Below are 25,712 nucleotides of genomic sequence, written 5' to 3' on the forward strand. Positions count from 1 at the left end.
AACCAAGAGACGGAGAGAGGGAGAGATAGACAGCTGGCCTAAAGCATCGATATCGGACATCACAAATCGAAGATGGTCTCTGCTACACTTTCTTCACTTCAGTGTCTCGTGATAATGCATCCTAGGATGCCTTGGAGCGAGTAGCCCAGATCTTTGGGGCACAGATAGCCGGCTGATATGTCATTCGTCAAGGCTGACCTAGCTCACGGCTCTATGTGACACGGTGGGAGACTTCGTGTCATTCGTCATGATGATCAGTGGGGGAGACGACTGTACTACCTCACATATTGGGCAAAAATTCCGAGGTCTGAATCGATGAGGCTAGAGCCACAGGACAGCGAACATCCGTGGATCGGTCGATATATCATTTGTCCAGTCTGCAGTCTTAGCTGCTATTCATGATGTGACCAAAGATATTCCTCCATTCGTCATGATGATTGTTGGGGAGCTTTCTGCCCTGTCTCAGATGATTGAGACGGAATCAAGGGTTGCCTTGTCTATTCCTTCAGCCAGAATACGAGCTGAATCGATCTTTCGCCTAATAAAGAACACCTTTTTCGCCTCGATGAAATAGATCCCACATCTCTTATCCGCCCCCCACTTGTCTCTTGATCCGTATACCACAATCCAAGATGGCCCTGTCTTATCCGGAGGGTGAGTGTTTCTTCAAGCGCTCTGGCTTGGAAACAACTTACTACGATTCCAATAACACTCATCAATTCTATGGCCACTTTCTGCTGGAATACATATGGAATAAGCCTTCCTTTCATGGAAGCGACGCTAAGCCAGAAGGCTATCATCGCCGCTCAGGGTACAAAGTGGTCAAAGGCAGTCTATGGAACACAAACTATGGTGCATGGACTCAAATGTTCGTCATGTACGGAAAACACCCTTATTCGGACTATGCGGACCCGGATCAATACCGGGTCGCAGAGCACAACCTGTGTACCTCTGGAAATCGATTTCGAGACCAGGAAAAGGGTGGATCTTTGGAGTCCTTCTTCATGGTGCTGCCTATGCCGAAATTGTCTGATGCGGAAGAGTGGCTTCTTATTGATGTACGTTAGCCGCGTACTCAAATTGCTAAGATCAAGGTACACTTGGTCCCAGAATTATGAGACTAACGCCAATTGTTCTTCCAGCGGACTGCTCATATTCGGGCAATCTACATCCCCGTTGCCCAACAAACGTCGGAAGAACATCCCGAGCTGTGCACATTCCTGAACGTGAATTTTGCAACTGGTCGAGAAATTCGCATTCTAAGTCACCATTACAAGGCGGAACATGACCTTCCAGGTTCATACAGTGTTACCGATGGTACCTGGGAAACGGTGAGAACAGAGGTTGCCCTCGGACTACACTCTGATGCAAATTGGACCCTGGCGATCAACATTCCGCATTTGGTGAATCTACTGTCGGTGCCGCGATTTCTGCGAAAGCATAACGTGTTTTCATCTAAAACCATTCGAATGGTTGATCAACTCTGTGTTTCTACGAAGGGAAATGTTCAAAAATTCTCTGACGGCGCCGACATAGATTGGACCACGATTGTCAACGCAAATTTCGGCCTAACGGTTCAATGGGCTCCCCCGATCCGAGTGCGTGGCTTGTGGATTTTATCAAGAACAGTGTGACGATCGCCGCAGGATTCATGCCAATCGTTGGGCCGATTGCAGCGGTCGCCTTCCCTTTGGTTTTCACGGCTATAACCGACCCAGCAAGCTTCGAAGCTACACTTCGAAGTACCATACCGCAGCTTGACTTGGCAAAGCATATCGAATACCAGCTTCAAAAAAGCACTCAGGATCAACGAAGCTATTTATCTGATAGCTGGAGAAAGTCAATTCAGGGTGGAGGGGGGCTGTTCCTTCCACCAACAAAAGTCCCAGGCACTAGCGACACTACATCTTCTCGGTCAATTCCAGTGCCACAAGTGGTGAAACCAAAGCCCACAATACCACCAGCTCCAGTACCCGAAGTGAAGAAACCTTCCCAGCCCAAGACAAGATCCAAGCTCACGGAAGGAGATTTCAAAGAGTTGTTTGCCACCAAGCAAGTGATACGCAATTATGTACAAGACACTCAATCCGAAGATATCATAACTCAGGCCGAGGAAAGTGATATGCCTCCGGGTCCACCGCAAAGAATAACAATTCTCGATCACGACTATCCGCGAGAAGATTTGATTCTAGGAGATTCATTCGTGGAACAGAAATACCCGGTCTTGGAAACCGTGGAGAACGAACCTCTCAGTGATTTAGTCACAAGCGCCCAATTCCAATTGGCCGATCAGATCTTCCATCGCTCGGATGAAGAGTCCACTTCTACCTTCAACGCAACGGATTCCACGAATGACCCACCGGAGGAAGTGATTGACGAGCTATTTCCAGAAAATCCACTTGTTTCGGACACAAGTATCCCGGAGAATGACTATCATTGGATGGAGAATTATCTTTATGATCTATGGTTTGGATCAGAGGAGCAAACAGACGAGACCGAGGTTGACTTGGACCCGGAACAGGGGACTGAAATGGAGCAAGAGGCTGAAGAGGAGTCCGGCTATGGATCTCAAACATGAACATCAAGATATCAAAGGCAGGCTCAGCTAAGTCGACATTGTAGTACCTGAATTCAAGCATTGGAACAGAAAGAAGAGAAAAGACAAGAACTCATCGAGTACTTGGATACATTCCTTGTCTATGACCTGATTCTATGTCCGATCACCCACCTGGACAGCTTGAGAACACCCAAGCGTCAAGACGACATGATGGGACCAGACCTCCTCATCTCAGAAATAGAATTCAGCCGATGGCTGATGAATGAGCTATTGACATCCTTCGGGATGTAGGATGGGTAAGCATCATTAACCTGCTGCAACGCTGCCCAGGAGTATTCAGTGGTATCGTAGGTCAGATTACTACTGATGAATTCTGTCGCGTTGATAGAATGATATAGAATAGGAGTTTCGTTGGCGCAATCCGATGCCTGGATAGAGGCGACCGTGGTTCCGTTTGGTGCAATCACAGCGGCAGTGCCAACTGCTGGCATGAACACATAAGAGCTCCCAACGACTGCGTATAATCGAGCGGCTGCTATTGATACTTCTGACCGAGTGACACCGGTATCAACGTCCAAGTCTGGAGCCCAAGGGAAAGCAGCAATGTGGATATTTTCGACTTGGGCGTGCACAGGAAATGTCATTGTCGGATGCATGTGTCTTTCATTATCAGCCAAGGCCTCCAGCTTTTGATTGTTGGAATACTTACTCCCAGCATTCTAGCATCCCCAATCTACCGAATGGTGTCTTGTGGACCAACAATTGGTCAATGGTACCGTCGCTGAATATAGTCCTCTCGTTCCCAGAAGGACGAAGCTTTTGACGGACTTGAACGATGTTTCCATCTGAGTCAATCAAGCCCTGACCCATGTAGATATGGTCATTGATGTGTTGTGCAAAGCCGAATTCTAGCCAAACGCCGTTCTGACGTGCGGCCGAAACAAGTTTCCTCCAGTTGTTATCGTTAACGGTAATTGTTTGATTGAAATAGTTGTCGAGCATTTTGCTTGGGCCGGGGTTAACATCGATGTATCTGGAACAGAATCAGTTAGCGCGCTCATATCTGATTGGGAGGTAGTTTTTACCCTGGAAACCACAGCTCTGGAAATGCTACAAAGTCTGCACCAGAGAGTGCCGCACGTTGAATGAGCTTAACGCCAAAATCAACGGTCGCGTTGATGTCGTGCATTTGACCATACCAATTATTGGAAGGTGGAGGGTATGGCACATTGACGGGTGATGCCCGGACCAAAGCCACAGTGAAGTTCCCAATGTCCGTTTGCTCTTTGATAGCATGGGCTGACGGCAGGCTCATGCCAAAAAGAATCAAGCCGACAAAAGGTTTGATGATCATAATGAGAATCTCTCAAGTCTTGTTGGTCCAGAGTTTGGGATGTCTTTCTTGACAGAAAGAGGCTTGAAATGAAGAAGAGATCGGCTGCTTTTTATAACCAGCACTCTTGCTGTGGTTTCTTATCACAGGTAAAGTGGGACCTCACAGGGGATAACATCCATGTGATGTCAATGTACGGAGTAATTTCAACCCCCAGCAGGTAAGCCAGCCTTAAATCTGTGCTGTGATTAACAATCTTTTGAAAGTCTAGTTTCCATTACACGATGGTTACCTTATCAGATATGCTGCTGGTGTGATTTCCACACTAGTCTTGGAAGTGTCAGTGAATTTTGACCATCCGGCACCGGGGGTCCGCAGCTGCAGTGCGAGCAAATCCCTAAACCCCGAATTGTGGAGATATTTCCCGAGATCTACGCCATACTCGCGATAATCGGTGCTGCAATTAAAACCATTGGACCTGGTCACCAGTGGGCCATGTTGAACCGTGGGAGTTGATTCTCTCTTCACGCCTGAGCAGTGACACCGGTCTGCGAAAGCCTCAATCTTGCCGTTCTCTGCCCAAACGGGAGGTAGAGGACTAACGCTTCCTCTCAGGAGCAAGGGGAAATCGCCTGAAGCTTTCAGAATGCATTCATCAGTCGCCTATGGCTTTTGGGTCCAGATAACCGTTGGAGAAAAGATAAAGGAACGCTCCCAGGAAGCCGGCTGACTGTAGTAAGACGTGGCCCCGGGGGTATAGAAAGATAGGCTTCGCGGGTAGTTCCCGGGCCTCGGGAACTTGCCGTGCCCGAGTCATAGTCTTAGGGGTTGAGACTTCTCATCCGTTTCGCCCCCGGATATCTGTCAAAGAGTGGAATCAATAGGTCATGGGTCGTAGTATCGAGCCCCCACCCAGATTATAGCCAATTCATGGGGTCCCAGTGGTGGGCTGGGCTGGTCTGTGGGCTTCCTGGGCTGGTGAAGAGGGCTCGTCCGGGATATTGTATCAGGTACTGCGCTGTTCGTGTATTGCGTCTTTGGCATGAGGGTTTCGTGGAGCCAGCTCTGGTAGTGATGCTGAATGTTATTATGTGGAGCTGCGATTTGATTCGACAGGATGTGGTGGACGGCTATGTCGCGCTGTGTCGGCTTGGAGTAGAGACGCGGATCGAATCGAAAGGCCGAACTGTTAGAACGGCTGATATATCAGTTAGCCCGGAACAAGGGGACGATGAAAGATGGGTCAAAAACAGGTCAAAACATCGTACGATCTGACAGCGGTGGGCTTGGTCGGATGCGGAGTGGCATCTCAACATCAGTACGTCGAAACACCGGAGACACATCACAGAGCCTTTGTGTTGGATAGAGTAGCCCAACGCGTCATCCAATGAAGCCAAGCATCCCTTGAGTGGAGATGGTCAAGGGCTCTGTGAGGATGAGGCTCTTTGTCAAGGAGCCGGGCCTGAATTCGATGGTATTGCACTCTCTGACTCCAAACTTGGAGTTGACTTTCTTACGGCCAGTTATTGATTCAAAGCCTGAGGCAGCAGGTGTTAGCTCCGACACTCTGTCCAGGTAGATACGAATCAGATATGTGTGTTTGCCTCTTGGGCGCAGTGCTTTGATACGACTAATCGGCCTGCCGGTGAAAGAACTTCGTCGTCCTTTTCGCTGACTAGGTCTGCGTTTCTGGTCACGGAATGAGGCAAAGATCAGTTTCGAGGATTGGGGTCCGCTTCAATATCTCACCCCATGGGTGTCATCGAATATGCTCATCGTCAACTTCAGCCCCAGAACAAAGACCCTCACTTCCTCCGTTCTCCGAGCTGTGACCCTGCTGACTGGCATCTTTCCAGCATTCAAACCTCGAACTTTACACTGCCACCAATGAGGGCATTACTATTTCTGTGAGAATTCACATCCCCGGTCGAACCCTTTCCAGCTTATACAGATCTGAAGCTCTCCGCCGCGCTAGCCGCGCCGGCCGCGCCCGCCGCATTTGCCGCATATGTTGTTATGGAAATGGAGATAGTGCGACGCCTTTCTCGCTTGGCGCATGAAATCTGGTCACCTCGTTTCTCAAAGATCACACCATGGTTCTGTCATACAATGCTTCCTTGGTACTAGAAGACATACCGGTATACGAATAAACAGCTTTCCGCTCTTGCAATAAGCCCCATGGTATCCACTTTCGTACCTTGGTCTGTGCGGTAATTAGAGTTGCCAAGCTTTCGGGAACTGCGGGACTTGAGCCGAAGCTAATGCAGGAGTGCTACAGTCAACGCAACTGGGGTCTTTCTCACCTATGGGCTTTGATATCCATGGCTTGTTTTTAATGCTGGGAGGAGAGTAGAATCGGATAAGCGAATGTTGGAATGGCATCACTCTCTGGTCCGATGAGAAGTGCCAATGGGAAGCGTTTGAGATCCTTAGCCCATGTGTCTACGTCTGCGTTGGGCTCACAAGAATCGACCTTTGGTGTAGTAGGATAGAATATTGATTTGTTGCTATCTATTGCTTTATACATTGCTGAGAAATGTGCGGCAAAAGAACCCAGACAACTCCCTGTAATTTGATCCACATTTGGTGCGGCATTTGCCCTGATCAGGCGTAAGAGTTGGAGATATTCTCAAATGCCAGGAGATGTGTGTCAAATTGATGTGCCTTCACCTGGGGGTGGTTTTCTTTCGTTTTTTTCCCCAAAGAGGCTAGCTGGTTTCTTTAGCTCCCATCCCTCCAGGTATAAATACCTCTTCCTTCCCTCTTCTCTCTCTTCTCTCTTCTTCTTCTCTTCTCAACCCAAGGTTGAACCTTAACGTGAGTCCCCTACCCTTTCCTTCTTTTTTTTTTGTCTTCTTTTTTTCATTTGCTTACCTCCCTCACAGGTGCGTCTTGGTAGTGGGCGCCTTCTACTCTTTGAGGACCAAATCCTTCAACAGGACAAGCGTGCTGAAGGTACCTCTCATGGTGTTACATTCGTTTTATGCCGGACCCCCCGTCGGAGGAGAATGTGTTCATCATGTTAGAACCTCACCGCATTGCGAGAAGGGTGTTGGCTTGTGGGGTTTGGACACCTGATTACTTCGGTAATCGGGTCCGAACTTGATCTGCTTGTACCTCTTTCAGGCTACTCACTGTGGTTCGCCATGGTGAACTTTCACCCTGGAAGCGGTACTCACAGTGGATCATAGATTAACGTCTCTGGGTTCCCATGATCTTGCGGGTAGGATGGCAACTCGCCTCCTGGTCTCCTCGGTCCTGGGAATTCTAAGACAACATTCCATTACTCTCTCATCACTTTAATCTCATATAATGTAGCTAGATCTTCATCAGTCCCATTCTGTAATTGTTTCCTTTGTTACTGTTCACCTGTGTGACTATATTGCATCCCCTCACCATTAATTCCCCAATCTTGCAAATGTAAAGGATGATAGCCTACCCTGGCTTCCACCTCCACCTTCCACGTTCACTCTATAGGATGAAATTCGCTAGCATGATAACCTGCGATAAATTCCCCACTGTGGTCCCGCCACGTTTGGTTTGTATCATCAATACAATTTGCATCTTGACTACGGAATACTGTAGGCATAAATCTGCACGTCCACGATTCCCTTAGATCCTGTACTCATTGTGAAGAAGATCTTCGCATTTCTGGCGGCTTCACAACCTTGGAGAGTCCCAGGGCTTTAGGCTAGTGTGAACATCGTCCAACGTTTCCGACTAACAGAAACAGAGCCTGCCTCCCTTGACACCATCCACTCTTCTCGTCTCCCAAAGAAACGCCAGAATCCATTCCGCGTGCTGCGACTGTGTCTACCTCTGGCCAAGTCCCATAACCTACGGCCTTGCCTCATCCGCGACATCGCGGTCGGATCCTCCACCAGGCACAATCCCGTGCAATCTGCATAGGGACTCACATTCAGGCTGGCAATAATCCAGAATAAGATTGATTGACTGTCAAATGATGTGTGCTAATGACTGTGTGCTTTCAGAACCTGATTCCCACACGTACAAAGAGCGTCGATGGCCTCGCGACGACAAACACGAGTGCCAGACACGCCAGAATGACCTGGCCTGACCTTCACGATTCCCTCAGAAAGCAGTCAACATTTCCAATCGCGCAAATTACACCACTAGCTGTGACAGGCTGGAGGGCGAGCTCCACGGCATGTTTATACCCATCATGGACATACTTCCCACGTTGTGGCGTGGCTATCCTCCGAACCAGCTGGCTCCACAAAGCCAGTCACAGCTTTGGAGGCGTTGACGGTTCACTACTTCGTATGAGCCAGCTTGATGGCATGCAGATGAGGCTCCATACTTCGCAGCTTGTGAGGTTACCACATCTCCACAAAAGGCACATGAGAATCAGCTACGCGCAGAGGCTCTCGAGCTCTGTGCACAATATGACGCTCTCTCAAGCTTGCTCGCTCTCAGTCAATGGACGAAGGTGCGTGTTGATCTTCTAGCACTGCTACAGAACATGGAAAGATCACGACGTTGCTCTTCAGTATGACCTTGATGGAATTTGCCAAGACTAAAGCGTTTTTGGGCTACCTGGCTCGAGCCGGTTTGTTCGGTCCATCAGACGAGGTAGTCCGACACCGGACGAGGTACGCATTGTTCGGGGCAGCCAGAAGTCGAAGACTGATGATTCCTAGCTTGCTTGATGTTGCATCCAATTCACGAGTTGTTATGGAGAACCGGGAGGTGACAAGATCAGGGGACAAAGCAATCCCCAAGGGGATTCTGGTGGCTGGACTGACAAGCAGTGATCTGGGCGACAAGGAATCTAGCAGGGATGGAAGGACCTCTGCGATGTGCTACCCTTTGACCTGTCAGATCAGAGTACCTTGCTATCTCTAGGTCGTGTGAAATTTTGCGGTTATCAGCAAGTAGTCTTGACAAGGCAACCCATTCATGGCTAAAGCTGAAGATACTAGCAGCAGCGTCGTACGTTGCCTGTTCCCACCCACAAGGCTGGCATATATTTCAGCTCCGGGTGCGCGCAAGACGAAAGATTAGATCAAATCCGAAAGGCTGCACTCTTGGAATTAATTTTGGTCCCGAAATTCTGCGCCTACCTGTAAGGCAAAATGCAGTGCTTCGCGGGTGGCGACGGCAAAGAAGGTCATTGCGCGGCTAACCTCACCTCAACCTAAACATCTATCATCCAAACCACAACAACATCCAGAATGACATCCACAATGCCACCCACAATGAAAGCCTGGTTTTACTCCGGTACAACAAATGGACTTGAAAAAAATCTCACCTTCGACGCCTCAGCGCGCACCCCAAAAGTATCAGGCGATGACATCCTGATCAAAGTCCTCTCCGCCTCCCTGAACCCAGCAGACTACAAAGTGCCCGAGATGGGTCTAGTCGCCCAGAAGCTTGTTATCGGCACCCCAGCCACCCCAGGCATGGACTTTTGTGGCGAAGTCATCACCGGCAATGAAGCCTTCTCGCCGGGCCAACTGGTCTACGGCTGCCTGAGCAGACCCGCTCAATTCGGTTCCTTGGGCGAATACCTCGTGATCTCCGCGAGTCTGCTCGCGCCCGTACCGGAAGGCGTGGAAGTCGACCATGCCGCTGCCATTGGCATCGCTGGACAGAGCGCGTACCAGAGTCTGGCGGGCTACGTGAGTGCCGGAGATCGGGTGTTTATCAATGGTGGGTCTGGAGGGTGCGGGATTTTCGCGATCCAGATTGCTAAGGAGATGGGCTGCCATATTACGACTACGTGTTCAACCAAGAATGTGGAGTTCCTGCGTGGACTCGGGGCAGATTTGGTTATCGATTACTCGACTGAGGATGTGATCGCGGTGTTGAAAGATGGCGAGGTCTTTGATCACGTCGTTGATCATATCGGGGCACCCGAGCCGCTGTATCGCGAGTCCAACACTTTCTTGAAGCCCGGCAAGGCTTTTGTCCAGGTCGGAGCTTCCGCCATGGCTACCTTTGCGGGCAGATTGGTTGTGCCAGGCTTCCTCGGTGGTGGGAGGAGGAAATACGTGATTTTCTTCTTCAAAAACACAAGGGAGGATCTGGTCAAGGTTGGAGAAATGGTTAAAACCGGCGCTATCAAGGTCCAGCTAGATTCCACTTTCGAGTTTGAGGATACTGTGAAGGCGTTTGAGAAGCTTCGTTCTGGGAGGGCCAGAGGCAAGATTGTCGTTCATGTTGCCCAATCTTAGGCTGTGCCCAATACAATACGTTGTCGCAAAAGGCAGTTCCCATGCCCACGCTGCTGTCTGAAATCTCTAAATCCCATCTGGTTTACCCCCTAGGATGGACCCACAGACAGAGCAGCTGTTGGATTGAAAATCGCTCAGAGCCCAGATTTAGTGTTAGTTTACTCGTTTTGCGGTTGTGGGTGAAATGTGAAGACTGTGGTATTGAGTACATGAATCGATAGATGCTACGATCGCTGGAGAGTACCCACGCGACGGTAACCCAGGTGGGCATGGCTAAGAGCATGCCTTATATACACAAAGTTCTTGTGGAAACAAGCCCCGGACCTAGAGCGCAGAGTGCTTAGAAGGATCCTCCCTCAAGGGCGCCGAGTAGTCATCATCATCCAGATCAAGCATTTCAATCCGGTGACTCGCCATATTCTCCTGTGTTTGCGAATCAACCTGTTTCTGCAGACGGGTATCTTCACCAAACCCTTCCTTGCTATTCACAGCCTCCTGGGCAGCCGAAGATTCTGGGTCTGTGACGCCTGCTTCTTCCTGGTTCTGCAACCGTTGCTTTTCCTGGCGCTTATCCTCAACCGCAAGAGCAGCTTCCTCGAGCTCGATCTCGCTGGCGTCGAGGTCCTGCAGTCCAGTGATAGTGAGGATCCTTCCAAGCAGGTACTGGTATCGCAGGTGACCGCTGATCATCTCACTAACATTGATGTTCTCGATTCCAGGAACACCTTCCACAGCCTGAAGTCCGGCGACACCGAGTTGCATGCTACTGGTGCGGTACAGGAAGGCTAGAACAGAGTCATTCTCCGAATAAACGTTCACGACCCGCCCGCTGACGACGCTGCGAATCTTTTGCCAGTACTCCTTATTCGAAGGAGTCGGCGAGCCCATCAGAATGACAGACTCGACCAGCCCATACGCGTTCTTCTTCTCTAGGGTCTGGAGGCAAGAGAAGATGAGTCGGGATCCAAGAGAGTATCCTATCAAAGTCACCGGGCGTTCTCCTTGCGCCTTGTTGATCAGCGCATCTGCAAGTACTTCCCCCGCCTTATCGGCGCGGGACTTGGCCACACTGAAAGGGTTGTCAACAACGCCTGCAACCTTCATCAAGCCAAGGGGGAGCATGACAGCGCTCATGAGCGTGGAGAAGACAGTACGGGCCAGGACCTCACGGCCGGCAACCGACCAGGCGGCGCTGGTCACAAGCGCGGAAATGGCATTGCCCAGGTTCATGAGTGGTTCCATTTCCCAACGAAGAGCGAAAACCTCCGAGTCGGAGCCGACCACCCGCCATGGGACCACGAAGTTCGATTCCTCTTTGACCCAGCCAGTGACACCAATAGTGACTCGCAGGCGATGATCCTGCTCAGCAGACTCTTTGTCCTTCTGATTGCGACGACCTTCGCCGCGAATAGGGATAAACGCAAAGTCGTCCACTTCGCGGGCATATTTGTCCATCATGCGACCGGTCATGCGTCCACCATAAGCACCGAAAAGCCCACCGACCACAACACTGCTTCCTGCCAATGTACCTAGCAGACCGGCAGCGGCAGTAGCGCCTAGGCCTACTCCACCCAGAACGGTTCCTAGGCCTGCGGCTACCAATGGAGCGGCAAGACCACCAGTCAGACCGATCAAAGCGGCACCAGCCACTGATGCAATGCCAACTTTCCATTTGCGCATGTCGTCGTTCTTCTTCGGCTTTTCTTCGGCGCTTTGGTCGGCGGAAAGGGCCAGTGCAGTAGCCAGCAAGCCACGAGCGACCTTGACTTCATCCTGATTAAGAATATTGATATCTATATTCAGGCTGGACGCAACATTCAACATCAGCACTCGCGAGTAAGCACTGTAATGCTCCAAGCTAAGGAGCAAGAGGAGCAGCGAGTGAAGAATGAGGAGTCTTGTGGCTTTAGGAAGTTGCAGCAGCGGCGTTTCCACGGGGTGATAGATTTCTTGCAATTTCTTCAGTCTATCTTCATCCTCGTCTAAAGGAAGATCATCTGCCTGAGCAGCCTTTTGCAAGTCAGACTGACCCTGCTGGTCTGGCTGATCCTCATTGTCTTGGTTCACAACCTCGCCAACCCGCAGCAGAACCGAGTCTCTCCAGTTCTCAAAAGTGGACAGCGCAGTTACTTTAGCTTGAGGCTTCAACGGCTTGCTCGGCGACTCGGGTTTCTTGCTTCCAGCTTCACCTGGGACTGGCTTGCGCTGTGGGCGCGGGGGCAACTTCGGCGAATCTTCTGGTTTATCTGGATGGGGATCCTGTTGTGGAGACGGACGCGGAGACGAGGGATCGAGAGATCCGTCTTTCTTGTTTTCAAATAGCTCCAGAATCTCGACGCGCATCGACTCGGCAGTTTCGGCCACGAGAACCGTCAGGTCTCCACGCTGTGATCTGTCTAAGATCGATGATAGATCTTGACCTCGATCGCTTTCCGAAGTATTCGATGCATTGGATTGTTTGGAATCAAACAATGAAGCACCTTTTTCCTTGAAATTTTTGAACATTGGCGACACCTAAGAGATTGATGTTGGAGAAACAGGCAGAACTCGCGAACGATCGGAGGGGCGATGCTGTCATAGCTGCACCAATTTTGGGGCCAGCTGACTCATTCATTATATTTCTGCCTCAGGCCAAAAGTCCAGCTCGTCCTGGGCATTGAAGTGTATCAATCGACCTAAGAGGCTTGGCTTTTGGCTATTCAGCTACCGATTTCAACCACAAAGTATTTCCCTTTCGTTTTGGTGGCGGATTGCAGTGCGTCTCCATCCCATACTATCCCGTCAGGACAATCGTTTTTGACCCCTACGATACGTTGAATTTTGCCTCGTCGTCCGGACGTTTTCTCCTTGGCCAAGTATTCCTTCAGCTGTTCGATCCCAATTGTATGTTCCTTGATCGCGTCGGAACTCTCGTCGCGAATCCTTGGAAGCGGTTCAACTCCAGTGGTATCCACAAGTTGGATTTCTTTGACAAAATGGATCTGCGACTCGAGTGTGTCAAGCATTGACTGCTCCTCTTTTTGGTTGGCGGGCTGGGGAAGCGCTGATATCCGCAGCAGATGGTGTAGTTCTTTGGGGGTGAGTGACGGAGGAGGCTTGGATGCTGGGTTCGGCAGCAGCGACTTCACAGACCAATTTGGTGCGCCGATCATAGAGAAAATGTCTGCCAGATCAGATTTGTCGGAATAACAGCGTGAGGATGTCATGCTCAATCGGAGGGGACTTGTTCGCAGCGACTGGAAGACTCGCGCACCGCAGCGAAGAGGAGGCATTGTTGAGGATATCGAGAGTGTGGCCACCTGTACTGTGTATTATGATGGGGAAACAAGGTGAATATCAAGATAAGAGACAAGTAAGCCAATAGCTCAGAAAATCGCAAGGCAGTGATCCCAAAAATAGTGCAGCGATGCAGGTCAACACTAAAAAGAGCTTAGGCGGAGACCGAAAAATAAAGGACACCGCCTCCACGGGCCCGCCGATCCATGCTCTCATCGATAGCACCTTTGGCCACACTACTTCACATCGCATATTCACTGTTCCTCTATACGGTAGGAACACCAGAAAGATATCCAACATGACTCAAGATCCTCGCGTTCTTCTTCAAAAGGTACACCTGACTTCGTTTCTGGTTTAATGCATAATGACGATACCCCGGATAGCTGACCAGTGTGACTTGTTGTGACGAATTTAGGCCGACAAAGCGCTCTCTGGTGCCTCTGGTGGCTTTAGCTGGTTTGGTGGACGGACTGAAAAGTATGAGAGTGCCGCAGATCTCTATACCCAGGCTGCAAATGCCTTCCGAGTACAGAAAATGAGTGAGCTACCCCGCCGCCTATGCCTGAACTCAACTAATGCCTGACGTTGGATAGGCAAGGAGGCAGGTCAGGCCTTTGAGAAGGCCGCCGCCATCCAAACTCAGAACCTTAACGAACCTGATGACGCCGCCAACACCCTCCAGGAAGCGTTCAAGGTCTACCGCAAGTCAGACCCCGAGGACGCTGCTCGTGTCCTTCAAAGTGCTATTCAACACTATGTCCTGCGAGGCAACCTGCGCCGCGCCGCGACTCAGCAACAATATCTGGCCGAGGTCTATGAGGTGGAACTTGGAGATATGAAGAAGGCGCTTGAGGCATATGAGAAGGCCGCCGAGTGGTTCGAGGGTGACAATGCTGAAGCGTACGAACCCATCATCTCTTGACGAGGCTATACTTGTGAACTTCCAGCTAACATTTTCATCTCCAGCCTTGCAAACAAGCATTTCCTCAAGGTTGCGGACTTGGCCGCCCTAGACGGCGACTACTACAAGGCTATCACGAACTTCGAGCGTATTGGCCGGACTTCTATTAACAACAACTTGATGCGCTGGAGTGTAAAGGATTATTTGCTGAAGGCGGGTATCTGCCATCTGGCCACAAAGGTATGCAAGCATTCTATTCATTTTGGACTGCAGCATGCTAATAAGTCCAATTCAGGATTTGGTCGAGACCAACCGTGCTTTGGAATCATACCGGGAGCTTGACCCAGCCTTTGCATCAATGCGGGAGCACCAGCTGCTTGTTGACTTGACGGAGGCTGTGGAGGGAGGTGACCAGGAAGCCTTTGCCGAGAAATTGTTCCAATACGATCAGCTCAGCAAACTTGACAAGTGGAAGACTACTCTGCTCTTGCGGGTCAAGAATAACATCGAGGAGGCTGAGGAGGACTTTTCGTAAACGACGATTGATTTCTTCAGTGATTCCCCATCATGTCTAGAGCATGCTGACTCTGCAGTGTTTTGTTTTGCTGTCTTTTTTGATACATATTTGATTTGGAAATCAACCATGCTCAAGTCATGACCAACAATTGCCATGTCAGTTATACTGGTAATGTGTTTGGCATTCTGGGCTCATCCTTCAGTGATGTTTATGAACTCTCGCTTCGAGATAACAAATTGAGTTGAACTCTTTCCCGGTCCCTGGTTATGTAGTTCCTACGGTGAGATAGAAAATGGAGTGCAAAAGGTTCGTAAATCATCATTTTCAAGATGTCTCAGGTTTATATGTACTTTTTGGCATGCTCCAATAGAGCTACCGTATATGATCGTGTAATCAATTCAGTCAAATGGTATCATATCATCTACACCAACATCGCTCAAGCAGCAATCGACTCCAAGGCCCGAGCCTTGCGAGGGAAGACACGCTTGTACAAACTGACACCCACAGAGTCTTGTGGGTTGATCTTGGCGTCGAAGGTGGCCTTGAAGTAACCATGTGTACCCAAGCTCTCCTTGAAGTATCCACTGCGGCCACGGCGAGTCCACAACTGGAGTGCCTTGAACCATTGGATATCCTCGGCGTTGAAGAACATGTAACGGATGGTAACGACCTTCTTGTGAATCTTGTAGGGGTGACCAGTGAGAATAGCACGCTTGGCAACAACGCGCTTCTGATCGGGTGCAACGACGGTACCGGTACCGATGAGCTCAAGATCGCTCAAAGAGATGGGCTCTTCCTTGGCATCGGTTTCCATCTCTTCATCGTCGTCATCCTCCTTCTCGGCTTGCTTGCTCTTGAAGACGAGGATGGGCACGGAACCCCAGGTCATGGGTCCAATCCATGATGCAATGGCGCTACGACCGGGGTGGAGGTATCGGTCGTACTTGTGCACGTTGTTGGGTGTGTTGTCCGCAGAGGAGAAGACGGGGTTGACGACCATGCGACGGGCACCGCACTGGACGATGAGTTGCTCCTTGGCCTTGAGTGGCTTCTCAACGCTGGAGTTCAGAGTCATGCTGACGTTGACAACAGTGTGCTTGTGCTCGTGGCGGAGGAGAGAGAAGAGAGCAAGGGGCTTGGGTCCATTGCGCAGGATAGAGGGCACAGCGCGGAGGTGGATATCCACGCGGGTACCAGGGTTGACACCACCAACCAGAGCCTCTCTGATAATGCGGTTCTTGGAACCTCTGTGGTCGGCGAACTGCAACAGGCGGCGCCAGTCCTCGGGCTCGTAGGGTCGGTCTTCGGAAGTCTCCCAGTTGCTGAGCTTGAGGTTCTTCAGTCCACGGTAACGGGCCAGACGCTCTCTGGCCAGAACATTGGGGTGCAATTCGATCTCATCGGGGAACTCCAAGTCCTCTTCGGCCTCGGTCTTACGGCTGGCACGGTAGTCGGCCAGTTCCTGGGCCTCATCCTCGGGCGATGGGTCAAGGAACATCTCAGATTGCGGGTATTCTGAGGGGCCACCTTCAGTCATGGCGTCCTGGTGGTCGGGGAATACACCATCCTCGGGTGCGCCGGCGGTATCCATCTCCATGGGCTCATCATCGTCATCCATGTCGGATCCAGAGTCGGAAACATCCTCAAGGTACCAAGCAGACTGGTAATTTGAGGTACCCTTGGGAAGCTTCTTGGGTACTGGGGGAATGTGCGAATCATCATCAGAGAAGTAGTGGTAGTCGTCCAGAAGAACACCCTTCTTTTCCGTCTCGGCCATGGATACCATGTCGTCATCCACCATCTCGATCTCCTCGGGTGCAACAACGGCCATATCATCCTGGTCCTCGGTCGGGGTATCCAAGGTCTGTGTGGTTTCGTTGGTGTCAACGTTCATAGCATCGTCACGCTTGGCCTTTGTTGCCAGCGGGGCGGCTGTGATCGAGTCAATCTGGAAGTCACCCCATCCTGGAAGGTGAACAATGCGGTCTGCCTTCAGACCCTTTCCACGAACAACTCCAGTGATGACAACGTCGTCAACCACCTCCAAGCTAGATTCGGGGAACTTGACGTCCTCGACGAACATCCAGCTGCGGTCGTCGCGCCAGCGGATACCCTTGGGAGTGGCGGTGCAGATAGATCGGATAGCGTTGGAAGACTCCTGTCGCGAGTCGAGAGACATGACTTTCTCAATGTTGGGGAAGAAGTGGTTGATGAAGGACTTCAAAGAACCGGCGACCTGGGGGCGCTTCTTGGGAGGGCTGATCTTGTCGAGACCCTGCACGACGGCCAACACGTTTGAGATACCTTGGCTTTGGATAGAGCGCAACAACATCTCTCCCTGCTCATCAACCTCAACCTCGCACGACATAACCAAGATAACAAAGTCGGCCATACGGCACACATCCAGAGCGCTGATCATATCATACTTGGCGGGGACGTACTGTACGCTCTGGCGGAATCGATCAATGCGCACACGGGTAGGTCCATCGGGTGAGACATCAGTCAGAATATCAACACTTTCGTTGATCGAGGCGATGGCGGCAGCGGCATCGACATCGGCGGATAGAGGCAGGATTGCGACATGGCGAGGGGCGCCGTTCTGGCCGGCAAAGATGCTGGTGGCTTGAGATCTTTCCTGGTGCTTCAATGCCTGTCGCTGACGGGCGGTGTTTCGGCGATCGAGCTTCGTCTTGAGCTGTTGGTGGGGTGTTTTACGACCGCCCCGCTCGTCACCTTCGATTTTGCCTAATTTTTTATACATATGTTAAAAAATTTGCAATGGAAATTAACGGTTTGACATTGAGTTGCATACCTTTGGCCTGATCTTTCAAGGCACTCTTGGAAGCATGCTTGCTCTTGTAAGGCTTGTGGGAAACCTTGGTGGTGGAGCGGTGGTGGTGCACCGTCTGGGCAGGCGCCATATTGGCGTTAGACCCTTTAAATCGAAAGGGAATGGAGGCCAGATTGAATGGTAACTGGATTTATTCGGCGATGAACAAGCCGACTCAAATCTAGACCTTGAAAGTACACAAAAAAAGCGAAAGTGCCTCTGTCGAAGAAAAAAAAGGCGATAAGAAAACAAAAATTCGCGAGTGGAGGATAAGCGAGCGGTGAGTTCAGGTCTTGGCGAAATTTTGGGCAAAACATCTTTTTTTCTTGAAGTCGTTGTCCGCCTCGTTATCTCTTCACGAACAAGAAGAAATCGACTCAAAAAATGGCCGGTCCAACCTCCAAGCTGGCGGTCGCCAAAGAAGACAGTGCAGCCAATTTACGGCTCCAAGAAGCCGAACAGATTTACGGACGAGGCAAAGGTGTCAATGCAAAGAGTGCACGAGACAAGAAGCTGCGCGCAAACCTGAAGAAGCAGGAATTCAAGCACAAAGAGGCTGTCCTCCAGGCCAAGGATGCTGAAATTCTTCTCGAGCACACCGAAGGTTTCCTTGAGCCCGAGCACGAACTCGAAAAGACATACAAGGTTCGCCAAGATGAGATTCGGGAAAGTGTCGGAATCGAGACAGCGAAGAAGGGATTCGAGCTCAAGCTCCCGGATATGGGACCATACCGAATGGACTACACTCGCAACGGTCGTGATCTGCTGCTAGCGGGACGGAAGGGACATGTCGCAACAATGGACTGGCGCGAGGGTAAACTGGGCTGCGAGTTGCACTTGAATGAGACTGTGCGGGATGCACGCTGGCTGCATAACAACCAATTCTTTGCCGTCGCGCAGAAGAAGCACACTTATATCTACGATCACCAGGGTACTGAGTTGCATTGTCTGAGCAAGCACCTTGAGCCTCTTTTCCTGGAGTTCTTGCCCTACCACTTCCTTCTTGCGAGCGCTGTGAGTAACCCTCGATCATCAAGCTATTTATATGTTCTCAGGCTTACCATTCTCTCTTTAGCAAATGAGCGGCCATCTCAAGTATACCGATACCTCAACCGGTCAAATCGTCGCTGAGCTTCCGACTCGCCTAGGCAAGCCGACTGCTCTCGCCCAGAACCCGTGGAATGCCATCCTTCACGTTGGACACCAGAACGGCGCTGTCACGCTATGGTCACCTAACTCTCAAACCCCTCTCGTGAAGGCTCTTGTTCACCAGGGACCAGTTCGGTCTATGGCCATGGATCGTCAAGGCCGTTACATGGTCTCCACCGGCCAAGACCAGAAGATGAGCGTGTGGGATATCCGCATGTACCGCGAAGTTCACCAGTACTCTTGCTACCAACCCGGTGCATCTGTATCTATCAGTGACCGTGGTCTGACCGCAGTGGGTTGGGGAACGCAAATGAGCGTATGGCGAGGCCTATTCGATGCCGCCGCCGCAGATGAAGGCAAGGTTCAAAGCCCTTACATGGCGTGGGGTGGTGATGGCCAGCGTATCGAGAATGTGCGCTGGTGCCCATACGAAGATATTCTTGGTGTGGGACATGATCAAGGATTTGCCAGCGTTCTCGTTCCCGGTGCCGGTGAACCCAACTTCGATTCTCTGGAAGCCAACCCGTACGAGAATGTGCGCCAGCGCCAAGAGCACGAGGTTCACTCGCTGCTCACCAAGTTGCAGCCGGATATGATCTCGCTCGATCCCAATGTTATCGGAAAGCTCGATACGATCAGCGACCAGAAGTACCAGCAGCAGCGCAGACCGGATGAGAAACCCGAGGATACCATGGATAAGATCAAGAACCGTGGTCGTGGTCGCAACAGTGCTTTGCGCAAGTACCTGCGCAAGAAGGGTGGCAAGAATGTTATTGACGAGAAGCGTCTCAAGGCTGAGACTCTGCGCAAGGAACATGCTGCCCGCCACAAGGAGAGGCTCAAGGCAGAGCGCAATGATCTGGGACCTGCTTTGTCTCGGTTTGCCAAATAGAACTTTTGTGACACCGGCAGAGGAAACTTTGCTCAAAAGCACCCAGATACCCAGCCCAATCGGCTTCTGTGACATATTGGAGATTTGGCGACAGCTGCATTCCAGGCGTTCTCGGTGAATATTTTGTATTCGGAGGGGAAAAGCTGTGTTTTAACGAGTCTATCATGTACTTTCAACATATGAATATATTAAACTCACATTTCAACTTCTCTGCCCAGGTTGTAGCTTTCCTATTCTGTGAAACTACTAAATGGAAATTATATGGATGATAAACCCTACTCGTCAATGCTGCCAGAGCCACGCACGGCGCCATCCTTCCACCGCTGCAAACTGAGCTCATACGCACCACTTCCCTTCCAGGCACTAATGATCAGGTTGACAATGTGGTTCAGACCCTTTCCGTGCTTGACAACAGCGAAGACGGTAGGACCACCCTCACGCATCTTCGCCGCGTCCCTCTCCATGACACTCAGATCGGCACCAACAGCCTCAGCAAGATCAATTTTGTTGACAACCAACAGGTCGGAGCCCGTGATACCAGGACCACCCTTACGAGGCACCTTATCACCACCCGCTACATCAATAACATAGATGATGAAATCAGCCAGCTCGCGCGAGTAGTTCGCAGCAAGGTTATCACCACCCGACTCGATAAGCAACAGATCCGTTGAGAACTGCTTCTGGAGTTTCTGAAGGGCGAGCAAGTTCGCACTGATATCTTCGCGGACAGCGGCGTGCGGGCAACCACCTGTTTCGATGGCACGGATGCGCGAAGGCGCAAGGGCCTTGTGCCGGGTAAGGAACTCAGCGTCTTCCCTGTTCCGAGTCAGTATGTGATTGTTGGACTCGTTGCGTGGGCTGGTACCTTGTGAAGATATCGTTGGTCACAGCGGCGATGTTGTACTCGTCGCGAAGAGCCTGGGACAAGGCCAGCATCAGTGCCGTCTTGCCGGATCCTACGGGTCTGTATGACAGTGTTAGTACATCGATGCGAAACTGTGGGGAACCGGATGGGTCGGCAGATATAGAGCTGAGGAAGAAGTGTATTGCTAGATAAAGGATGATACCTACCCGCCGATTCCAATTGTGAAGGCACGATCCTTCCAGTCACGGCCCTCGATCAAGGGCATCTCACGGTTGACGTATGAGCCGGGGCCGTCGAGGATGTCGTGAGAGTGACCATGACCGTTAAACGGATCGTCGTGAGAGTGATCGACACCGGCATCGTGGGAGTGAGAATGCGCCATTGTGATAGATGTCTAGGTATGAATATGAACAAAAACTGCCCAGGTGTCAAAAAAAAGGATGAGGGGCAATGTTTTTAAAGCAAGGGCGAGTGTGGGGAACTGATAACACAAATGCCGAGCTTCATCATTATCAATTGGCCGAAAACGGAGTTCGCCGGGCCTCACATTTCGGCCAAATCTATGGATCAACGTTTCCAAGACGAGATCCATACTGCACAGGCCAGGTACTCCGATGGTCTAAGACAGACAATCGTGGTACAAATCAAGCCCGGACAACTCAACACCGAAACGACAAAAGCTTGATCCTGAAGGATCAGGTAGGATCACCCACAGGCACACTCCGATACGAACTACGATGCATGTTGACTGAAAACAGATATGTATAGATTCGTCAAAGAAGCGGCAAGGATGAACCCCAGGGAGAATGATCAAAAACTCAGAGCCCACAACCGAAGGGCCTGGAACATCGAACACCTCAATGCACGCAGACGCAGAGAAACATAAGAGCCGGACGCCATCTCAGTCGCCAAACACGGATATCAAAAGCTCTGTCGGTTCCAAAGAACAGACCATCTGCGAAAAGGCGAAAGCCTAACAAGACCAATTCAAAAGTCATCAAATCCCAGATATGGCAAAAGGACAGAAACCGAACAGAAAATCAAGCAGAACATGCAAAGTCGAGATCCGACGGAAACGCTGAAAGTAAAGTAGAGTACATTAGGTCGGAGATGAGCAGGATTGCTGAGACATGGAGTCTCAAGCACCGATTAAATCCCGCCAGTTGTGAATTGAGTCGTGATGTGCTGGAAACCAAAGAATGCTCTCGAGGTGAGGAAGTCAAAGCCAATAAGGGCAAATTGCGCCGAAGATACAAGGTCGTACGTCATTTCCTGCAAGAAGGAAGGAAATAAAACAAGTAGGAAATTTCGATCAGGCGGCGGCGCCCTTTTTGTCGCTTCGGCACCCGAGGGCTAGCCTTGATTTTCGCTGAGCCCTGCGGAGCGCCGTTAGCATCGACTCCAGCACCTTCCTCGGATTCCATTTTGACGGTGCTTGCCCGGCGGCGTTTGTTGCTACCTACATTTGGACTGTTGTTCACGCCAGCTGGAGAAGGCTGCATGGGTGGCTGCATTCCCGGTGGACCCGCCAAGTGGCTTTGAGCCGGGCTCGCGTGTGCCGAGCCACTCAAATGGGGCGAGCCTTGCTGCCCAGGAAGACCGAGATGAGCCATGGCTGGTGAAGCAAATTGCGATGGGGCCCCCATGCTAGGGCCTCGCACGTTTTGCATGGGTTGCATGCCAGGATTCATTGCTGGATTCATACCAGGGCTCATGCCAGGGTGCATGTGGTTCATGCCAGGATTCATACCTGGGTTCATACCAGGGTTCATGCCCGGGTTCATGGCTGGGTTCATAGGGCCTGGCGCAAAGCCTGGGTTGGGGTTTTGCGTTTGGAAGGAGTTGACGAGATTCCGCAATGCGTCGGGGGGTGATAGGTGGGGGTTTGATTGCGAGAATTGGAACAGCATTTGCATCTGAGAGATCGTCTCGGCCACCTCTAAAAACGACATGACTTCAGTTGGCACACCATAGGGATTGATGATAGATTCTGGCAGCGATGCTGAGGGTGTCTTGGGGGAGCCCGCTTTGCGTTCTTAGGGACCTTAGGACTTTGCTTTTGGGAGTCTGCCTCCATGGCCAGCAGGAGAGACCGTGGGATGAATTCGGTGTGGTTGACAACACTGATATCAAGCATCTCCAGCTTGTTGTTCACGTCAAAGTGCGCACGAAGAGAGCCATTGGTGAAGAGCTGGCACTCGTTCCTGAACCAATAGATGAATGAGCATTTGTGGGCTTCGACGTAGTGCCCTCCATTTTGTGATTCTCGCTCGCGAGCGCCTTCCACCAGCATCTGGATGGATGTTATTCCACTTGAGAACTGCGTTAAATAATAACGTGCCAATGCGGGCGTCGCAATTTCAAATTGTTTCGCCCCTCCAGCAGTGGACCAAACGCCCTGTCGCAATACACCCACAGGAGAGTAGAAACGGTCGACGAAAGACTGCCAATATAGAAGATCCTGCGCTTCGCTGCGGGAGACGAAATTGGACAATTGCTCAGCATAAGCATCCAATGCCATAATCGACTGGTTTTGTGGTTTCATCCTTTGCTGCATCAGCATTTGTTGGTGATGCTGTGCTTTCAGTTGCATTTCTTGGGGTGTCAAGTGCTGGTTCGGGGGGCCCTGTGGTTGGCCAGGCTGGCCCTGGGCGTTCTGAGGAGGCTGTTGTTGTGGCCCAGGTTGACCCATTTGTCCGGGCTGTTGGGACTGAGGCAATTGCTGGGGAGGTGGGTTTGGGGTCCCCTGGCCCTGAGGAGGCCCTTGCGAGGTGGGAGGTTGTGAGGATGGTGGCTGAGAGGGTTGGGATGGTTGAGGGGTACCACTTCCCTGGGGCGGTCCACCATGCTGCGACTGCGGAGTCACACTTTGTTCATGCATGTTTGGAGGCTGCGCCGATGCACGTTGCGGAGTGTGTTGACCTGGCTGACCGTTCCCCGCGTGAGCAGCTTGAGCCTGGGCCTGGGCCTGGGCCTGTTGCGCCTGCTGGTGCTGCATCGCGAATAACTGTTGTTGGTGTTGGAAATTTTGCGGTTGGCCATGCGGCATTTGTTGCTGTAGATGCACCATATTCACAGGCCGCATTCCGGGATTCGCTTGCATTGCGGCCATTTGAGCGGCATTGAGTCCTTGGGTGCCATTAGGCATCGATACGGGGGCGCCGTGTTGCTGGTGCTGGTGCTGTTGCTGTTGCTGTTGTTGCTGCTGGTGTTGCTGTTGCATGATCATTCGTTGGCGCATTAACTGCTGCTGCTGCTGTTGTTGTATGAATTGGGGGTTGTTCGTGACTATACATTGGCGAAACATGTTAGCATGCGATGCACGGGATTTGAAAGCGCGGAGTGTGGCGGGGAAAGATGAATCGCCGCGAAGGCTGCTGATCTCTCCTCCCATACCAAGTCACACAGGCGACTGATAAATGAGAGAACAGGGAGTCGGGATACTAACAATTCTGTTGGAATTGTGGACCCTGAAGCATATGCGCCTGCGCGGGATTCAGGTGGGAGAGAGCATGAGCGTTTGGCATACCAGGGCCAGCAGTTCCAGCGCCCGGGGGCATTCCACCCATCATCGGGCCTGCTTGGCTGACCTGAGGTCCGTTAGGCGCGGATACACCGGGATGCATTTGTTGTCCCATGCCGGGGCCTGGGTGTCCGTTCGGATGTTGCGCGGCCATTGGGTGGCCAGGAGGGAATCCATGTTGGGGCATGCCTTGGTGGGCAGGGAACGGCTGCGTCATCATCATTGCTGAGCGACCAAGTCACCGCAAAAGGGGGACTTCGAAACGATCGCTCGCGATGGCGACAGGAGATGGGACGAAAGGTAGGTGGACGCGACTGATGACCGCCAAGACGTAGAAAGCGGCTACCAGTATTCAGCAGACGCGAGATGCTGGACTCTCGAGGCTACCACGTCCGCGGTACACTGAGGGTTCTCTGTTCAGGACAGGCGGTGTCAGTGGGGAGTGATAAGAGGAGCCCAAGACGGGAGGCAGGTGGTTAGGGGTGTGGAGGGGCTGGGGCTTTTTCCGAACGGTGTCGATCATATCACTTACGATAAATGTTCAACAATCACCTGAATATTAGGGGCTAGGGGTTGTTGACGCCCATAAGATAGGAATTAAGGATGATCGCCCGGTGGGAAAGAGAGAACTGGGGACGGAGGATCCGGGTTCCGTTGGATCTAACCGAGACGACAACGGCGCAGGATATAGAGAAGAGGAGAACTATAGCATCATGTGGGAATTGTATAGAGTCTTTAAAGATGACCTGTATTCTTTTTTTCCGTCTCAAAGAGCCAACTGAGGCTTTTTTTCCCTCTTCGCTGCTGTCCTAATTCCAATCCACGCGCTATCCCGGATCGGGCTGGGGTCACGTGAAAAGTCTCTTAGTGCCGCGTCTTTTTCTTCACAACTTTTTTTTCTCTTTCTCTTCTTCATCTTCTCTTTCATTCCTCTTTCTGTGTTCTGCCTAGGAATTGAGCTCCTCTGGGGTGACTACAGCTTGTGCTGCATTCCCAGGTTGGGTTGTCTTTTGTGATGGACCAGAAGATTCTGCACCATGGCACTGTCATGGTTTTTTTGCCTTTCCGCTTTGGGTGCTCTCATGATGTTGACAGCACCTGACGCTCAATTGCATGATTTCAGAACGCTCTTCAGCATTGTGCTGGACTACAGATCCTACTAACCCAACAGATATTGCCAGGGATGTCATATGCTTAACGTAAGTCTTGAGTCCTTTCCCAACCCTCTTCTGCCCTTCCTATCCGTTCAAGGATGACAAAAACCTTTACTTCTTTACCCTCCAAATCGACAATGCGGAGACAATATCGGACCTTCCTTCCCGGTCGGTCTGCTACTTGCCAGTATATCTTGCTGAGAACTCTCATCACAATTCATTTTCACTCATGTCTTGTACCGAGCTTCTGCTAACGTTGCTCTCAGTCTAGCATATCCAACCATACAAGACACATCCGACTACAACTCACCATGGACTCGCATGGTGTAATGGCTACATGATCAAGTGATGAAAAATTTTCGGATGTAAACTCACAGACCTGTTCTTAATGCGCAAAACCGTGTAGAGATTTCCGTTGCCTTCCTTCTGATGATCATTTCGCCATTACACTTGTGTTGTTCGGTTATTTATGGGACAGTCTATCATTGAATCAAATTCTTCTTCAAACAAACCTTGGA

The 25,712-nt window shown here is 51.1% G+C and overlaps 10 protein-coding genes across 10 annotated transcripts; 4 read left to right on the forward strand and 6 right to left on the reverse strand.

The window, feature by feature from the left end:
* Positions 1-632: 632 nt before the first annotated feature.
* Positions 633-2,578, forward strand: N7506_011554 (uncharacterized protein; the record flags this gene model as incomplete). The annotated part of the gene is made up of 3 exons (XM_056960845.1): positions 633-1,058; positions 1,143-1,598; positions 1,625-2,578. 3 exons carry the CDS (start codon positions 633-635, stop codon positions 2,576-2,578), a joined length of 1,836 nt encoding a protein of 611 aa, XP_056805379.1.
* Positions 2,579-2,754: 176 nt separating this feature from the next.
* On the reverse strand, positions 2,755-3,911 carry N7506_011555 (Aliphatic nitrilase; the record flags this gene model as incomplete). Its single annotated transcript, XM_056960846.1, has 3 exons — positions 2,755-3,217; positions 3,267-3,590; positions 3,643-3,911. 3 exons carry the CDS (start codon positions 3,909-3,911, stop codon positions 2,755-2,757), a joined length of 1,056 nt encoding a protein of 351 aa, XP_056805380.1.
* Positions 3,912-9,085: 5,174 nt separating this feature from the next.
* N7506_011556 (NAD(P)-dependent alcohol dehydrogenase) lies at positions 9,086-10,087 on the forward strand (the record flags this gene model as incomplete). Its single annotated transcript, XM_056960847.1, has 1 exon — positions 9,086-10,087. The coding sequence occupies one exon, from the start codon at positions 9,086-9,088 to the stop codon at positions 10,085-10,087; it is 1,002 nt and encodes a 333-aa protein (XP_056805381.1).
* Positions 10,088-10,411: 324 nt separating this feature from the next.
* On the reverse strand, positions 10,412-12,592 carry N7506_011557 (DUF726 domain protein; the record flags this gene model as incomplete). Its single annotated transcript, XM_056960848.1, has 1 exon — positions 10,412-12,592. The coding sequence occupies one exon, from the start codon at positions 12,590-12,592 to the stop codon at positions 10,412-10,414; it is 2,181 nt and encodes a 726-aa protein (XP_056805382.1).
* Positions 12,593-12,786: 194 nt separating this feature from the next.
* On the reverse strand, positions 12,787-13,359 carry N7506_011558 (uncharacterized protein; the record flags this gene model as incomplete). The annotated part of the gene is made up of 1 exon (XM_056960849.1): positions 12,787-13,359. One exon carries the CDS (start codon positions 13,357-13,359, stop codon positions 12,787-12,789), a length of 573 nt encoding a protein of 190 aa, XP_056805383.1.
* A 302-nt stretch (positions 13,360-13,661) lies between these two features.
* On the forward strand, positions 13,662-14,799 carry sec17 (alpha-soluble NSF attachment protein SEC17; the record flags this gene model as incomplete). Its single annotated transcript, XM_056960850.1, has 5 exons — positions 13,662-13,694; positions 13,779-13,902; positions 13,957-14,263; positions 14,330-14,504; positions 14,560-14,799. 5 exons carry the CDS (start codon positions 13,662-13,664, stop codon positions 14,797-14,799), a joined length of 879 nt encoding a protein of 292 aa, XP_056805384.1.
* A 418-nt stretch (positions 14,800-15,217) lies between these two features.
* Positions 15,218-17,702, reverse strand: N7506_011560 (small subunit rRNA maturation protein TSR1; the record flags this gene model as incomplete). The annotated part of the gene is made up of 2 exons (XM_056960851.1): positions 15,218-17,526; positions 17,594-17,702. 2 exons carry the CDS (start codon positions 17,700-17,702, stop codon positions 15,218-15,220), a joined length of 2,418 nt encoding a protein of 805 aa, XP_056805385.1.
* A 293-nt stretch (positions 17,703-17,995) lies between these two features.
* On the forward strand, positions 17,996-19,652 carry N7506_011561 (WDR46/Utp7 family protein; the record flags this gene model as incomplete). Its single annotated transcript, XM_056960852.1, has 2 exons — positions 17,996-18,625; positions 18,687-19,652. 2 exons carry the CDS (start codon positions 17,996-17,998, stop codon positions 19,650-19,652), a joined length of 1,596 nt encoding a protein of 531 aa, XP_056805386.1.
* Positions 19,653-19,927: 275 nt separating this feature from the next.
* Positions 19,928-20,899, reverse strand: N7506_011562 (urease accessory protein UreG; the record flags this gene model as incomplete). Its single annotated transcript, XM_056960853.1, has 3 exons — positions 19,928-20,468; positions 20,518-20,616; positions 20,724-20,899. The coding sequence occupies 3 exons, from the start codon at positions 20,897-20,899 to the stop codon at positions 19,928-19,930; spliced, it is 816 nt and encodes a 271-aa protein (XP_056805387.1).
* An 883-nt stretch (positions 20,900-21,782) lies between these two features.
* On the reverse strand, positions 21,783-24,260 carry N7506_011563 (LIM domain-binding protein; the record flags this gene model as incomplete). Its single annotated transcript, XM_056960854.1, has 3 exons — positions 21,783-22,454; positions 22,487-23,805; positions 23,966-24,260. The coding sequence occupies 3 exons, from the start codon at positions 24,258-24,260 to the stop codon at positions 21,783-21,785; spliced, it is 2,286 nt and encodes a 761-aa protein (XP_056805388.1).
* Positions 24,261-25,712: the final 1,452 nt, after the last annotated feature.

This window comes from Penicillium brevicompactum, assembly GCF_028827555.1.
Source record: "Penicillium brevicompactum strain IBT 35665 chromosome Unknown utg000009l_segment0_segment0, whole genome shotgun sequence".
Taxonomy (NCBI): Eukaryota; Fungi; Ascomycota; class Eurotiomycetes; order Eurotiales; family Aspergillaceae; genus Penicillium; species Penicillium brevicompactum.